The sequence below is a fragment of the Hylobates moloch genome, unplaced genomic scaffold, assembly GCF_009828535.3.
Source record: "Hylobates moloch isolate HMO894 unplaced genomic scaffold, HMol_V3 SCAFFOLD_14, whole genome shotgun sequence".
NCBI classification, from domain to species: domain Eukaryota; kingdom Metazoa; phylum Chordata; class Mammalia; order Primates; family Hylobatidae; genus Hylobates; species Hylobates moloch.
In genome coordinates this window covers 62480514-62498267 of record NW_026652289.1, presented here as the reverse complement: position 1 = coordinate 62498267, position 17754 = coordinate 62480514, and the positions used below count along the sequence as shown (strand labels likewise).

Sequence of the window (17754 nt, the reverse complement as noted above, 5' to 3'; positions counted from 1 at the left end):
GCAGGCCGAGGGGGGATCAGAGGTCAGAGTCCGACCATCCTGGTAACAGGTGAAACCCGTCTCTATAAAATACAAAAAATTGCCTGTAGTCCCAGCTACTCGGGAGGCTGAGGCAGGAGAATGGCGTGAACCCGGGAGGCGGAGCTTGCAGTGAGCCGAGATCGCGCCACTGCACTCCAGCCTGGGGGACAGAGCGAGACTCCGTCTCAAAAAAAAATAAAAATAAAAAAAATAAAACATAATTTATACATTATTGCCAGAATGCAAGCAAAGGAAATGCTTAATGGACCCTGAATTATTTAAAATACTAATAAAGCCAACTTTCAATAGAACCTCAGACACACTCTCTTCCTTAAAAGATCATTTGTCCCAATTTGAAGAAAGTTTAAAGCTACCAAGTGCTAAAGAGCGATGTTATGGGCATATTAGTATCTAATCAACACCCCCCCATAACCTGGTATAATCAGAAATAAAAGAAAAATGAACATGGGGGAGCTTTGGAGGGAACTGTGGGCAGCTGCCTGGAACATATTTATGTAGGGGACAAATCTGGCAACTTGACTGTCCTCTGGGCTGTCCAGAACTGACCTCCTGAATTAGGGACAGTCTCCTGCACTGCTGGTTGCCTTACAGGCCAGCTGTGTGCTGTTTTCCTAATTCGTGCAATTCCACCTCAGATCTCATTCACATCAGCTCACACTGCAGGGTAACTTGACATGGAAGTACAATGAGTGGGAGATCATGGCTCTCTTTAATGCATTCCCGTAGAGTGACAAGAGCCATCCAACGGGGCATCCTCAGTTCTGCCTGCTTCAGCATCACAGGAAGTCTGATGTTTCCAGCCAGCTGGTTGAGCTGCCTTAACTGGAGCTCACCAAGCAGACTATAAAGTCCCTAAATGCAGGACCTGTATTTTACTCATCTCTGAATAGCACGGTAATTACTTACGAGCCTGCTTTCAATTCAGTCACATTCTGGCTTGAATATTGATCCCACCACTTAATAACTGGGTAACCTTGGCCACTTAACTTCCCTAACCCTGTTTTATAGTCTATAAGATAGGAATGATAATGCCCCACTCCTTTGACTTGTTGTGGAAATTAAATGGGACACGTATACAAAGCTGCTAGTGCAGCTCAAAAGTCTTAGTTGAGTCCTTGGAAGAACAGTGGATTCTATCCAATCAAGGGTGTGTGATCTCAGAAGAGACTCTGTGTATCTCTTTATCAAGAGCTACAGGCTGGGCGTGGTGGCTCACGCCTGTAATCCCAGCACTTTGGGAGGCTGAGGTGGGAGGATCACTTGAGCCCAGGAGTTGGAGACCAGCCTGGGTAACATAGTGAGACACTCCCATCTCTACAAAAAAAAAAAAAAAAAAATGCTAGGCGTGGTGGAGAAGATCGCTTGTGCCCAGGAGTTCGGGGGCTGCAGTGAGCCATGATCATGCACTACACTCCAGCCTGAGTGACACAGCAAGACCCTGTCCAAAAAAAAAAAAGTTATTAATACAAACATGGACGTTTGTGACTGTGTCACAGTGGCAGTTTAAAGGAGAAATCCTTTGCCAGAGGCTGCAAAAGCTGTAAAAGTTGGAGTGGAACAGTGCTTCAAGGGAAGAGATTGGTTTTCATTTTAACTGCATTGTTTGACTATATAAGTACATGATAACTTCAATAGGGATACCAAAACAAATAAATAAATTTTAAAAAGAACATGAAAGGCCAGGCGCAGCAGCTCACACCTATAATCCCAACACTTTGGGAGGCCGAAGCAGGTGGATTGCTTAAGACCAGCCGGGCCAACAGAACAAGACCCGCCCCCCTCACCCTCCCATCTCTACAAAAAAAGAAAAAAACTTTTTAAAAAGTACGTGTAATTTAAAATGAACATAACTTTTTGGAAATGTTCGGCTGGCAGGGTTGCCGGCTTATTTGCTGAGTCTTTTACCTCGTTTGGAGATAACGAGAGCAACGAAGAGAAAACATTAATTACCCAGTGTTAGTATTAATACGGCGGCTCCATTCCCACATGGACCTGGGGGGACAAAGTCTCCTAATCTTGGACAGCTGCGCCCAGCCCTTCTTCACCTGCCGTCCAGGTATCATCCTAGTCTTCCCTCCGTCTCTGGGGTAGGTCGTTTCCATCCCTCCGCCCTGGTCCAGGCCACTGAGGGAAGGGAAGAAACTGAGGCCGGGAGGGCCGGGCCCCAGCCTGGAGTGTGTAGCTCCGGGCCTCCCCCGGGCGCGGCAGTTACGGCGGTTCCGGAGCCGCGGAGCCCAGGGCCGAGGGGCGGGTCCGAAGCCGCGGCCTTGCCTCTGCCGCGCCCGCCAGGAGGCACGCCGCCATGCTGCAGAAGCGGGAGAAGGTGCTGCTGCTGAGGACCTTCCAGGGCCGCACGCTGCGGATCGTGCGCGAGCACTACCTGCGGCCCTGCGTGCCCTGCCACAGCCCGCTCTGCCCGCAGCCCGCAGCCTGCAGCCACGGTCAGGGCCGGGGCCGGGGCGGGGACGGGGCCAGCGGGAGCGGGCGGCCGCAGTGAGGGGGTGAGCGCGGCCCGGAGGCAGAGCGCCAGCGGCGTGGACACCGAGGCGTAGGCCCCGCGGCCTGCGCCCGCCAGCCGGCCTCACCCCCGGCCCTCTGCTGGTCGGGACCCGGCGGCCCGGGTCCGCGGCTTCCGGGGCGTCCTGCCCGGGACTCCCGGACTGCTCCGCCCTGTCCAATGGGAGGGCCCGAGAGACCCGCACCCCATGCCGGAGGCCGGGTGGTTTGGCTCCTCAGAGGGGCCCCAGGGTGCGGAAGCCGAGGCCTCCTCCCGCCGCAACCTCGCCCGGCGGAGAAATGGGGAGGTCCCGAGCTGGGAGCTACCGGCCAGCTGCTGCTGCTGCGAAGCTGACATCAACTGCTTTGCAGCCACAGGTTTCCTGACCTGCCCGCACTGGTGCCCCAGACGTTTCCCCCAGTGGAGAGCCACTTCACCGTAGATTTGTGAACTCTCTGGGCCCGCACTGGAGAGGAAGGTCACGGGGAAGTTGGACTGGGGACTCTGGGCCCCAGTCCTTGGTTTCTAGGCCGCAAGGGTGGCCGATAGAACGATGCACGTTACTGGCTCTCTTACCCCATGGGAGGATGAGCATGGGATGTGGGTCCTTGTCAGCGAATGTGTGGAATCCCCCAAACATTGTGATTAAGGTGAACATTTTGTTAGAGCTTGGCTAACCAGCTCTCAGATGCGGGCCTGGTGGAAACCCCACCTCTGCACGTTGCTTGCACGGAGCATTTTCTCTATTCAATCTTTCTGGCCCTTGGAGGCTGCTGAGCACGTGCAGAAGCTTGACAGAGAGCCAACTTTAAATTGCTGGGCATCATACACAAGTGGTATAAATGTGGGGGTGCTTCATTCGAATGTGTTTGTCAATGATGAGTTAACACTGAAATATTCAGGTTATGCTGAAAATGTGCTTGTTCGTTGTTAAATCAGCCATCCTCTCCGGCACCTCTGGCAACACCATAAACCACGTTGAGCTTGTATTTATCACAGCTTCCAAAAAAATGAGGGTGCTCAATATACCTGAACTTTGGGCCTCTGCCAAAGTAGATTTGTCTTTTAAAAACTCCCACTATGGAGTTAAGACTGGAAGTTATTTTGCATGCCAGTGCACCGTGACATTTAAATAAACCAGGTTTGAAAACATTGTCTAATCTCTTAAATTTTGAATTATGTTTCAGATGGGAAACTCTTGTCTAGTGATGTGACTCATTACGTGATCCCAGACTGGAAAGTTGTTCAAGATTATCTTGAGATCCTTGAGTTTCCTGAGTTGAAGGGAATTATTTTCATGCAGACAGCTTGTCAAGCTGTGCAGCATCAAAGAGGCCGGAGGTATACGTTTTGCATTCTTTATTTCTATATGGTATAGGTTCCCCCCACTTAGAAAAGGTCCCTTGTTGGAGGGGGATGGGAGGAATTCATTATTTTGTCAGAAAGGACTTTTTAAACTAATTTCGTATTCTCTTTGATAGTGAGGAATGCAGTAACATTATTTTATATTTCTGCTTCAACACCTGGCCAAGAGATCTGACTGTAGATCAGTAAACTGCAGTGTCCCAGTATGTGGGTATTTAAGATTCTAGTGTGAATTGGCTTTTGGCTTGCATTTTTATAGTGGCAGGGTTATTGCTTATTTCTTGTTGATAATGTGTATTATTTAATCTTATTTATAGATACATTGTTTTAGAAGCATACATTCTTTTCTTGGGGAAAAGAGTACTTTATTTTTAAATTTTAGACTCCTTTATTGGGGATGCAAATTGTACTTGTAATGATTTATTCAATGAAACCAGAAATAGCTTGTTTTATTTTTAGATTACTAGTGTAACTACCAGCCATAGTCATTGTATTTGCTAAACAAAGGCTTTCTAATTGAACCAGTCTAAAATTCTTGCCTTGTACTTAAATGAAGAATAGTTGTCTACCTTTTAAACAAATACTTTAAAAAGCGATTTTGCTTCCTTTAATGTTGGGAAAGGTTTATGACTTGAACTTAAGACTATATGGAAATAGCATATTAGAATTATACGTCCAACCTCTTAACACTCTAAGTTATTTAATAAGCACCAACTATGCATTTATTCTTTTTTAAAATGTTGTGGTTTCTTCAGACCTTGGTAATAAAAGATGAAGTGTTTTTATTTGTATATGAAAATAACAAGTTGTCCTCTTATTATATGATCAGTTCAAAAAACATACATTAACCAGATTGTGTACAGGTTTTTTCAGATAGAATATTTTTAAATGAGCTTCAAGTTGATTTTGTTCAGACACCAAGATACAGATGTTTATACACATCCAAATTTAAATGCTGCTCCAGGTGTCATATTTCAGTTTCTGCTACTAAAATCAATTTGTTGTTATCATTCGGATTGCTAACACACTGCGAGCCTTTTCAACTTCTGTTTTCTAAAATATTTTTAATGTTAAGGATTGTTTTAGAAACCAATTCCTGGGACATTCAAAGACAAAGAGTTGGAATTTAAATGGTTTTTTTCTCCTGAACATTTCAAGAGTAGTTAACTTGATGAAAAACTATTGGTTCTCCACTGCCTTACCATGTCTTTGAATATACTAAATGTGAAAACAAAAGATGAGGAGTTATGAAATAGGGCCATATGATAACACCCTGATTTTGTTCGTTGGGTAAGCACTTTTTAAGCTCTTAGTTCCAGGCCTTGGGGAATAAAAAAGAAGTCTTTTTTTTTTTTTTTCTTGAGATGGAGACTGGCTCTGTCGCCCAGGCTAGAGTGCAGTGGCGTGATTTCGGCTCACGGCTTACTGCAACCTCCACCTCCTGGGTTCAAGTGATTCTCCTGCCTCAGCCTCCTGAGTAGCTGGGATTACAGCTGCACGCCACCACGCCCGGCTAATTTTTGTATTTTTAGTAGAGACAGGGTTTCGCCATGTTGGTCAGACTTGTCTCGAACTCCTTACCTCATGATCTGCCTGCCTCGGCCTCCCAAAGTGCTGGGATTACAGGCATAAGCCACGGTGCCCGGCCCAAAATAAGTCTCAGTCCCTCTCATAACAAACCTATTGTCTTGCTGGGGTTAGATAGAAGAAACAAGACAGTTATTATGAAGTGCCTTAGACACACGAAGGATAATTTAATGTGGACTATGCAAAGTGCAGAAGTAAACGTGGAGTGGAGTGAATAGGCCAGAAAATCCTTTGGGGGAAATGGATTTGAGACTGGTCTTTAAGGCGTATTACGAGTATGATTGAAGAAGAGGAAGAAATCGGCAAATCTGGGACTTGGCACTTTGTTTACCTGTTAAGCAACCAGCAGGTGCATTCAGGTTGACATAGCTAAATGACCCAAATTGTCTGAGCACTAGAAAGTGTCATTTATTGAAGGCTAACTTTCAAATTAATAATAGGCATTGAATACATAAGATCTAGGAGATTTGCTTTATTAATTCAGCCTTCCTAAGTGTTAAGTGTAAGTTATTTGACTTTTTTTAATTGACAGATTAAAATTGTATATATTTGGCCAGGCCCAGTGGCTCATACTTATAATCCCAGCACTTTGGGAGGCCAAGACAGGAGGATAACTTGAGCCCAGTTCAAGACCAATCTGTGCAACATAGTGAGACCCCTGTCTCTATTAAAAAACGTATTTAAAAAAATCATATATATTTATGGTATACAACATGATGTTTTAAAATATGTATACATTGTGGAAAGGCTAAATCAAGCTAATTAGCATATGCATTACTTTACATACTTACCATTTTTTTGGTGATAATTAACTTTTTATATTTAACTGAACTTGGCCTAGCAGAAGCTCTCTAGTGTTTTGTTCATTTAATGTTGGGGAACATTTTGTTTTGTTTTTCAGTTCTTCCTTGGAGATTTTTGAGATGTGAGTAAATAGTTCATTTTATCCAATATGCTTTGAGGAACATTCTTGGTTAGGAAAGTTTTGTCAGTTAATAATCCCTGGTCCCGTCTGGTGTCTGGTATAGAATGCTTTGCTTGTTCCTTTTGACTCCCTCCCGAATTCCTTCTGTGTAGCTTCAGAGAGTCTCCATATTTCATGTTTCTGTTTCTTGATGGTATATATGATTGGAATCAGGCCAGGCTGAGTGGCTCACGCCCATAATCTCAGCACTTTGGGAGGCCGAGGCAGGTAGATCACTTGAGGTCAGGAGTTTGATACCAGCCTGGCCAACATGGTGAAATCCTGTCACTACTAAAGATACAAAAATTAGCCAGATGACGTGGCTCAGGCCAGTAATCCCAGCTACTCAGGAGATGGAGGCAGGAAAATCGCTTGAACCCGGGAGGCGGAGGTTGTGGGGAGCCGAGATCATGCTACAGCACTCCAGCCTGGACAACAAGAGCGAGACTCTCTCAAAAAATAAATAAATAAATAAAGATTGGAATCGTAGAATATTATGGTTGGAGAGATCTGAAAGGTCACATGATCTAACTCCCCATCCAGTACCTCAGTGTTCTCAACATGAGTGATATATCAATCTTGTTTCTAAAAGAAAAAAATCCTCCTGGATACCCAGTGTTATTTTCTTCTATTGTTATTTAAATGTGTTTAAACATAAATCTCAGTATAAGTCCTCATATTTAAGTACTTTAATACAACCCTAGTTTAAGTTAAATAATCAAAGTTACAAAATCAGAAAACTGCAAATGAACATTATTCAATGTGACAGATAACATTGTTTTGCTGAAACGAAATCACCAGAGTTAGGTTTAACAATGGAAAGACATAGCCTTTAATCTGGTTATATTTGTAATAAGATTTCCTATTTTGACTTCAATAATATCAAAGCAGAGAATGCTTGTTCTCATAAGTGTATTGCAAAGAACAGTATGACTAATGTCAGGTCTTAAGTCGTTCAGGATAATCACATGTTCTGCCATCTAATAATCTTCAAATAAATGCTTATTTAATGAGGAGTCCCCCTGACAACTCTGTAAGGCTGTTTTGTCCACCATGTTCATGTGTTCACATGTGTGTTGGTTTATTCAACAAATGTTCACCAAGAGACTATATGTGCCAGAAACTGCTAGCACTGAGGGTACAGTGGCGAACCAAAGTAGACAGAGTCCTGGCAGGGTGACAGGCAGTAATCGGGCAATTACACAAACAGATGCAGAACTGCAACTGTGACAAATGCACTGAAGCACAGGGACGGCGCGCCAGGACAGCCCAGACCACCCAGGGAGGCAAGGAAGGGCTTTTCTGAGGGGGACGCCTAGGTGGAGGTCCAAGGGTTGGCATAAACCAGGCAGAGTGGAGGAAAGCTTTCAAGGTAGAGGAAAATGCCTGGGGCCCATGGGGAGGGGCCTGTGGCACACCCCAGGAGCCGAAAGAATGCCTGGGTGGGATGGAAGGCCTCATGGCCTCAGGGATGTCAGGGAAAAGTTTTAAGCAAAATGGGATAACATGATCAGATTCCTGTCCTAAAAGGATTACTCAGTGGTGGTTCACACCTGTAATCCCAACACTTTCAGAGGTGGAGGTGGGTGGATCACCCGAGGTCAGGAGTTGAAGACCAGCCAGGCCAACATGGTGAAGCCCCATCACTACAAAAATCCAAAAAGTATCTAGGCATGATGGTGGGTGCCTGTAATCCCAGCTACTCAGGAGGCTGAGGTGGGAGAATTGCTTGAACCTGGGAGGCGGAGGTTGCAGTGAGCCGTGATCACGCCATTGTACTCCCGTCTGGGCAAAAGAGCAAAACTCCATCTCAAAAAAAAAAAAAAAGGGATTACTGGGCCAGGTAGAGAAGAGGCCTGGAAAAAAGGGAGGAGGCTTTTGCTTTAGTCCAGATGAAGGAATGTTGGTAGCTTAGAGATAGAAATAGATGTTTCCAAGACCTATTTAATAGGTAAAAATCTATAAAACTTCCTAAGTGTATAACTAAGATAATTGAAAACATGTCAACATTGAAACTGAAAACATCATACACAGCCGGGCACAGTGGCTCACGCCTGTAATACTAACATTTTGATGGGCCAAGTTGGGTGGATTGCTTGACCTCAGGAGTTCCAGACTGGGCAACACGGTGAAACCCCATCTCTACTAAAATACAAAAAATTAGCCAGCTGTGTGTGACACGCGCCTGTAGTCCTAGCTACTCGGGAGACTGAGACATGAGAATTGCTTGAAGCTGGGAGGTGGAGGTTGCAGTGAGCCGGGATCGCTCCACTGCACTCCAGCCTGGGTGACAGAGCAAGACTCCATCTCCAAAAATAAATAAATAAATAAAAATGAAAACATCATACACAAATGTTCATGGCAACTTTCTTCATCATAGCCAAAACATGGAAACATCCCAAATGTCCGTTAATTGATTATGGTTAAGCAAAATGTGGACTATCCATACAGGGGAATATTATTCAGCCATAAGATGGAATGACGTACTGATACATGCTACAACGTGGATAATCCACAAAAACATGTTAAGTGGAATAAGCCAGCGCACACATAAAAACATCATATGTTGTATAATTCCATTTATGTAAAATGTCCAGAATAGGTATATCAATAGCGACAGAAAGTAGATTAGTGGTTGCCGGGGACTGAGGTCAAGGGGAACAGGCAATGACTGCTTAATGGATGGATACAGGTTTCTTTTCCTAGTGATTAAAATGTTCTGTAATTAGATCGATGGTGATGGTTACATAACTGTGACTATACTAAAAACTACTGAACTGTGTGTGTTTTAAGGGCAAATTTTATGGTATGTGAATTATATCTCAATAAAGCTGCTCTTTTTTAAAATCTCTAGAACTAGTGATAGATTTAGGTATGTGAGATGGCGGGGAAGGTGGGGTCAAGGATATCACTGAGGTTTCTGGCCTACATGACTGGATGGAGAGAGGGAACACTAGAGGAAGCCTGGGGGCAGGGGAGTCAAGGTCAAGAGTTTGAAGTGTCTCTGGGGCATCTGAGAGGGCTGCACTACGCCAAATGGCAGTGCAGTTAGAAGGCAGTCGTTCAGATGGCCCCAAATGTACTCCATAAAAATGTTTTGTGAGTATTGTCTAATATAAATGGCAATATAAACTTGTAGAAAACTCAATGGTCTCTGAAGGTAAGTCTGTGAGACCCTACCTGGGTTCTGCAAAATCCAGGTGATGAAATACATTTAGTACAGAATTCACTTTGTAGGTCTTTCCACTGGTGTGGGACTCCCACTTCTAATCCTTAGAACAGTCAGCAGCGGAAAGGGATGTTGCATCTGTAGGTAAGGTCACCACTGAATAAAAATAGTGAAAAAAAACAACCTAAAGAAGGTAGGTTTAACTGCCCCTCTAAGAAATTGCTTAAAACATTAAGATGATGGAGTTTTAGAAAACATCCAAGCCAGTCCAGGGAACTAAGGTTTTTCTGTAAGAGCTGAATTTATATTTATTTATTTATTTATGAGAAGCAGTCTCACTCTGTCACCCAGGCTGGAGTGCAGTGGTGCCATCTCAGCTCACTGCAACCTCTGCCTCCTGAGTTCAAGCAGTTCTCCTGCCTCAGCCTCCTGGATAGCTGGGAATACAGGCACCCACCACCATGCCTGGCTAATTTTTGTATTTTTAGTAAAGATAGGGTTTTGCCAAGTTGGCCAGGCTGGTCTCAAACTCCTGACCTCAAGTGATCCTCCCGCCTCAGTCTCCCAAAGTGCTAGGATTACAGGCAAGAGCCACCACGCCTGGCTTGTACTTGACTGTCTGAAACCATTGTTCTCCTGTCATTCTGGTCGAATTTGCTTAAGGCACATGGTGCTGTTTGCTGACTCCATGCAGGATATTCATCTATCTAGTCCCATCATATGCACTACAAAATCCTGACTAGCAAAAAATATGACTATATCATATGTATGTGCTATTAAATTATAACTGTAAGCCCACATCTACAAGCAAACCCGACTGTCACACTCAGAGTGATTCGCTGTTTGTTTCCTGCTTTCTGCATTAATATTCTTTTGCCATTTGTTCATTTGTTTTATCTGGCTGATAGGTAGCTAACAAATGGAAGCTTGCACTAAAAGTCTAAGAAAATATATATGGGAGGGAAACTTAAAATTGAGAACATTTTTTGTTAAGTGATATATTTTTCTAAATATTAGGAAGGATTGTCATTACTCTAATCTGGTGGTAACCCCTGGGACTGGCTTGTGGCAGGCACATCAGTATTTGCAGAGAACAGAATTCAGGAATCCCTGGGTCTGCACGGTGGTTCATGCCCAGCATGTTGGGAGGCCGAGGCAAGAAGATTGCTTGAGCTCAGGAATTTGAGATAAGCCTGGCTAACATAGTGAGACCCTGTCTCAATACAAAAAAACAAAAAAATTAGCTGAGCATGGTGGCCTGCGTCTGTAGTCCTAGCTACTTGTGAGGCTGAGGTGGGAGAACACTTGAGCCTGAGAGTTTGAGGCTGCAAGGAGCCATGATAGCGCTGCTCCTCTGCAGCCTGAGCGACAGAGCAAGTTCCTGTCTCAAAAAAACAAAAGCAAAAACAAAAACCCTGGGTCTGAAGTGAAGGTGTGAAAACAAATGCAGTGATGTCTATGAAGCTTAGCAAAAGGCAGCAGGGCTCTGGAAATGTCAGTTTATTCAGGGGCGTTATTATCCTGCACTTGGATCACTGTTATCATGTAGGGCTGTGCATTCATTTGTTCATTTGGAAAGCATTGATTCAGCACCTGCGGGTAAAGCACTGAAGTAAGCCTTACTGTCTGCTGTCTCGGACGTTCTGCCCTGCTCTCGTCTCTTGGGCCCTTTGTCTCCACTCACTCTTATTCATCCTTCAGAGCTCATGGGTCACCTACTCCAAGAAGCCTTCCCATCCCTCCCGTCTTCTCCTTTCAGGCACTTATCCCACTGAAATGGGTGGTTCTGTGTTATGTTTGGTTTGTTTTTGCCAAGTAGCATAGCTTTATTTTAAATTGTGGTAAAATGTACATACATAAAATTGTCATTTTAACTATTTTTAAGTGCACAGTTCAGGGGCATTAAAAACATATGCCTTGTTGTCAGCCATCACCAGCATCTTTCTCCAGAACTTTTCATCTGTCCTAACTGAAACTCTATACCCCTTAAACACTATCTCCCCTCCTTGGCCCCTATTCTGCTATTCTACTTTCCATCTCTATGAATTTGACTACCCTCAGTACCTCATGTAACTGGAATGACACAGTGTTTGTCCTTTTGTGAGTGGCTTATTTCACTCTGCATAATGTGTCAGGGTTCATCCATGTTATGGCATGTGTTGGAACTTTCTTCCTTTTTAAATGTGAATAATATATTCCACATTTTGTTTATCCATTCATCCATTGATAGATTGCTTCCACCTTTTGCCTATGTACTGTGAGTAATGTTGCTACGAACATAGATATACAAATGTCTGTTTGAGTTCTTGCTTTCAATTTGGGTATATACCCAGAAGTGGGATTACTGGATTGTATGGTATGTCTATTTTTCCTTTCTTTGCTGCAGACATGGGGCACTGCCCTATCTATGCCATAGGACACTATTCAGATGCAGTGGGATGTCTAGTTGGTGTTCCCAAGGGCATTCAGTGCAGCAGCCCTCACCTCCCCCAGCAGACCTGGCACATAGAAGCAAAGATTTTCTAAATGAAGGATGCTTAGCAAGGGAGATCATTTGTAAACAAATAACTACAGTAAGTTCAGGTTCTTTGTAATGGTGCACAAAATATGATGGTAGGTAAAGGGAACAAAAACTTCTAGGGGACAAAGTCAGGAAGAACAGGCAATATTTTTTCAATGTTTTCTCTGAAATAACAAATTGTAGATGTTTATGAAATCTCTCCAAAAGTCGTTCCTATTACTTAACAAATAAGTGCTCATTCTTAAAATTCTAAGCATTACTGAACTGTGTAAGGCAGAAAGTGAAAGCCTGCCCAAACTGTTAACAGTGTGTAGGCCAGGCGCGGTGGCTCACGCCTGTAATCCCAGCACTTTGGGAGGCCGAGGCGGGCAGATCATGATGTCAGGAGATCGAGACCATCCTGGCTAACACGGTGAACCCCGTCACTACTAAAATACAAAAAATTAGCCGGGTGTCATGGTGGGCACCTGCAGTCCCAGCTACTCGGGAGGCTGAGGCAGGAGAACGGCGTGAACCTGGGAGGCAGAGCTTGCAATAAGCCGAGATTGTGCCACCACACTCCAGCCTGGGCAACAGAGTGAGACTCTGTCTCAAAAAAATATATATATATATATGGCATAGACTCTTCTAAGAGGCTTTTAAAATAAGTTTTAAATGTGTCTTTATCCGGGCATGGTGGCTCACACCTGTAATCCCAACACTTTGGGAGGCCAAGGCAGGAGGATCGATTGAACCCAGGAGTTTGAGATCAGCCTGGGCAACATGACAAGACCCCGTCTCTACAAAAAAAAAAAAAAAAAAAATTAGCCGAGCTTAGTGGAGTGTGCTTGTAGTCCCAGCTACTCAGGAGGCTGAGGTGGGAAGATCATCTGAGCCGAGGAGTTTGAGGCTGCAGTGAGCCATGATCGTGCCACTGCATTCCAGGCTGGGTGACAGAGTGAGACCCTGTCTCAAAAATATAGTGTCTTTGTGAAAGTGGGAAAATTACTGATATAATATGTTCTACTCATCTTGAGGGGTGAGGGAACAGCTTTTGTTTGTACAAGTGGAATTCTGTTAAGAAAAGCTGCCATTCATAGAAATGAAACTGAATCCCTTTGTTTATTAAGATATTTTATGGCCGGGCGTGGTGGCTCATGCCTATAATCCCAGCACTCTGGGAGGCCAAGGCGGGGGGATCACCTGAGGTCAGGAATTTGAGACCAGCCTGGCAAACATGGTGAAACCCCGTCTCTACTAAAAATACCAAAATTAGCCAGGCATGGTGGTGGGCTCCTGTAATCCCAGCTACTCGGGAGGCTGGGGCAGGAGAATCACTTGAACCTGGAAGGCAGAGGTTGCAGTGAGCCAAGATCGTGCCACTGCACTCCAACCTAGGCAACAGAGTGAGACTCCGTATCAAAAAAAAAAAAGATATTTTACAAGTTGCTATTTATGATTCTTTTCACAGTGACTCAAAATTAGAATTACTAAGAAAATAAAATCTATTTCTTTTTTTTTATTTTTTTATTTTTTTATTTTTGAGACGGAGTCTCACTCTGTCACCAGGCTGGAGTGTGGTGGCACAATCTCGGCTTACTGCAAGCTGTGCCTCCAGGGTTCACGCCATTCTCCTGCCTCAGCTTCCTGAGTAGCTGGGACTACAGGCACCTGCCACCACGCCCGGCTAATTTTTTGTATTTTTAGTAGTGACGAGGTTTCACTGTGTTTGCCAGAATGGTCTCGATCTCCTGAACTCGTGATCCTCCCGCCTTGGCCTCCCAAAGTGCTGGGATTACAGGTGTGAGCCACCTCACCCGGCCCTAGTGAAATCTAGTTCTTGTTTTCTAATAAAGTGTAAGACGACACAGATTGGTGATCAGTGTTTATGCATTTAACAAGATTCATTGGGGAGTTCAGCCTTAGCTTCAATGAAAAGACTCAATTTTTAAAACCTATGGTGGCAGGCTGGAGGTGCGGAAGGAAGGGTACAAATGTTATTATATTAAAACACGTGTTAAATCTGATTTAATATGAATCCATTTTTATTTTATATTTATTTTGTTAGAGACAGGGTCTCATTCTGTTCCCCAGGCTGGAGTTCAGTGGCACAATCATAGCTCACAGCAGCCTCAGACTCCTGGGCTTAAAGGACCCTCCTGCCTCAGCCTCCCGAGTAGCTGGAACTATAGGCACGTACCACCATGCCCAGCTAATTTTTGTATTTTTAATTTGTGTAAAGATGGGGTCTTGCTACGTGGCACAAACTGGTCTCCAACTCCTGGGCTCAAGCGATCCTCCTTCCTCAGCCTCCTAAAGTGCTGAGATTACAGGCATGAGCCACCACACCCAGCAAATTCATCTTTAAATAGGCAGTTGACTCCCTTTAACATAACTCAGTGTTTTCTGTAATTTTATATTATCTAGACTATTGAAAAGCACCTTCTTAGAAACTGACCCATAGGAGACTTGATGTTTGATTTGTGGCTTCGGCCAGCATTGTGGGAAGGATCTTTTTTGTTGTTGTTTTTTGAGACAAAGTCTCGCTCGGTAACCTAGGCTGGAATGTAGTGGCGCAGTCGCAGCCCAGTGCAGCCTTGACTTCCCAAGCTCAAGCAATCTTCCCACCTCAGCCTCCCAAGTAGCTGGGACTACAGGTGCACGCTACCACGCCTGGCTAATTTTTGTATTTTTTGGTAGAGCCAGGGTCTCCCTATGTTGCCCATGCTGGTGTTGAACTCCTGGCCTCAAACCATCCTCCTTCCTCGGCCATGGGAAGGATCTCTTGATGGACAAAACCTTAAAACTTTCTGTTAGTTGTCTGACAGATGAGGCTAGCTCTCATTTATGTAAATCAGGGTGGCTGCATAAATAAAATTCACAGATAAATCCCCAAACTTATTTACCTTACATGTTCTTGTCTAGGGCTGCCAGCAAAAAGTCAAATGTATTAATGCTTAATGACATTTATAAAGCAAAGTGAGGTCCAAAAATAAAGTGCTAAACTCTCTGCTTGCCTCCGTGCACTCAGGCTTTGAAGAAGGGGCTAGGCAGGGTAAGGCGGTATAATTACATAATAAAATGGCTGGAAGTCTCTGAAGGGGAAAGGAGAGAGGAGTTTAACTGATCTGCAAACTAATTAACTAGGCCCTGCCCAAGCACCTTCTAGCAGGCAAAATCGAGAAACAATAGCAGCCCGATAGGACTGAGCACAGTGAGACCAATATAAATACATGTTCTTCAGGTTTGAAGTAATCAATCTTTTGCTCTAAAATACCCCATCCTTTTTTGATCCTTAGCAAGAGATAGCAATAGATGAGTACCTGCTTTGTTAGATTTATTTTTTCTCCTCCGTGTCACAGACAGTATAACAAACTGCGAAACCTGCTGAAGGATGCGCGTCATGATTGCATTCTCTTTGCTAATGAATTCCAGCAATGCTGCTATCTGCCACGGGAAGGAGGAGAGTCCATGGAGAAGTGGCAGACCAGGTATGGCCCTGACTTGCTGCTGTTTTACACTGTCGTCTTCTTTCATTTCCTCATCACTGGCTGTTTGGGAGTTGATCTAAATAGTCCGCTAGAACAAACCAACAATTATTCTGGAACCATGATTAACACCAAAATGCTTACCATGTCAATATTTTAGATATATCATTTGAATATATAACTGGTACATTTTTTAAAAATTGCAGTTAGGAAGATATAGGTACCCAGAATATGTTTGCCCCAGACCCTAGCAGCTATCAGGATCATTCAAGTGACCTAGAGGTCATAACTTTAATGCATGTATGTATGGGGAAGACAGAAGAGCTCCTTTTTTGTTTTTTGGGTTTTTTAAATTTTTTTTTTTGAGACAGGGTTGTTTGCTCTGTCACCCAGGCTGGAGTGCAGTGGTATGATCACAACTCACTGCAGCCTCGACCTCCCAAGCTCGAGTTATCCTCCCACCTCAGCCTCCCAAGTAGCTGGGAACACAGGCCAAGTAGCTGCCACCACACTCGGCTAATTTTTGTATATTTTGTAGAAACGGGGTCCCATTGTGTTGCCCAGGCTGGTCTTCAGTTCCTGGGTTCAAGCGATCCACTTGTCTTGGCCTCCCAAAGTGCTGGGATTATAGATGTCAGCCACTGTGCCCGGCCAGGCTCCTACTCCTAGTCTTATTAAACTGAAAGTGGTCATTTAATTCTGAGAAAGCTGCTTCAAGAAATACAGTGTCCTGATTTAAGTCTGCTGAAAGCAGAGCCTAAAGCGAGTCCTTGAGTGTGGAGTGTTTATGCGGAAAGCAATTCCCAGAAGCAGGAGTGAGGAAGCAGGGAGAGTGAGATGGAGATGGAGGGAAGGTGGTGAAGGATGTGCTGCTGCTGTGGGAAACGAAGGCTCCGTCAGTGCTGCTGAGGAGCCACACGGAATGTGCCTCAGAAGTTACCTTGAAAGCTGGGCATGGTGGCTCACACTTATAATCCCAGCACTTTGGGAGGCTGAGGCAAGAGGATCAGGAGTTCGAGACCAGCCTGGATAACATAGTGAGACCCCATCTGTACAAAAAGTTAAAAATTAGCCGGGGATGGTGACGTGCACCTGTAGTCCCAGCTACTCAGGAGGCTGAGGCAGGAGGATCACTTGAGCCTGGGAATCAAGGTTGCAGTGAGCCATTATTCACCACTGCATTCCAGCCTGGGCAACAGAGTAAGACCCAGTCTCAATCAGACAGTCAATCCAGTCCTGCACACAGTTCTCCAGACCTGTTTCCCAGTTCTGTGTTTCCCAGTTCCAGTTCTTTTTTGGAAGATTTCCAGGCATTTCACATGGTTCCATATCAGACCCTATTGGATTATGATCTTCAGCTACTTGCACCTTAGTTTTTCTCTTAGCCAAAGACTTGTTTCTTCATCTTTTAAGCCTCACATAACACAGCTTTTCATCTTGTGTGCTGCCCCAGTTAAACGGTGTAAAAGATGGCAGAGCCTCATGGTTTCTAGGCCATATCAAGAAATGAAAGTGGTTGCAGTGGTGGTTGGATATCTTAGGGAAGAGAAATCAGGTTCTTTCTGGTTCATATTTGTATTCCCCAGAGCACCCAGCCCAGGGCTTCTTTATAAAGGATACTCCAGAAGTATTTGTTGAATGAATGGTTATCTATATAGACCAAAGGATAACAAATTAAAAGCCAGATGTGAAATTCTGAACAAGAGTTTGTGTTTGCCTGGGGAGAGCTCACGTGCCCTTTGCTTTTCCAGGAGCATATACAACGCAGCTGTTTGGTACTATCATCACTGCCAGGACAGGATGCCGATCGTTATGGTGACGGAAGATGAAGAGGCAATTCAGCAGTATGGAAGTGAAACAGAAGGAGTATTCGTGATTTCTTTCAAGGTATTTCCAGATGTTTTATATGTATGAGTCCTCATTTTCTAAGTAGTACCCATAAGGCTCTAGATCCCTTTGGTAACACAGAAAAGAGAAAAGAGGAATAGACGTTAAGTTCCATTTTGGCCAGGCGAGGTGGCTCGTGCCTATAATCCCAGCCCTTGGGAGGCCAAGACAGGAAGATCACTTGAGCTTAGGAGTTCAAGACCAGCTGGGCAATCTAATGAGACCTTGTCTCTACAGAAAAAAAAAAAAAAAAAA

General features: G+C 44.3%; 1 protein-coding gene across 8 annotated transcripts in view; it reads left to right on the top strand.

The window, feature by feature from the left end:
* Positions 1-1948: 1948 nt before the first annotated feature.
* DIS3L (DIS3 like exosome 3'-5' exoribonuclease) overlaps positions 1949-17754 on the top strand; it is a 42481-nt gene continuing 26675 nt past the window's right edge. Inside the window, exons 1-4 of one of the 8 annotated variants that reach the window (XM_032174459.2) lie at positions 1949-2098; positions 3727-3880; positions 15487-15615; positions 17364-17499. In XM_032174459.2, coding sequence (XP_032030350.1) covers positions 2029-2098; positions 3727-3880; positions 15487-15615; positions 17364-17499 — 489 coding nt within the window. In that variant the 5' untranslated portion in view covers positions 1949-2028. Of the gene's footprint in view, positions 2130-2261; positions 2484-2537; positions 2917-3165; positions 3190-3726; positions 3881-15486; positions 15616-17363; positions 17500-17754 lie in introns of those variants that run through there. The other 7 variants (XM_032174461.2, XM_032174462.2, XM_032174457.2 and 4 more) reach the window with 7 other exon arrangements.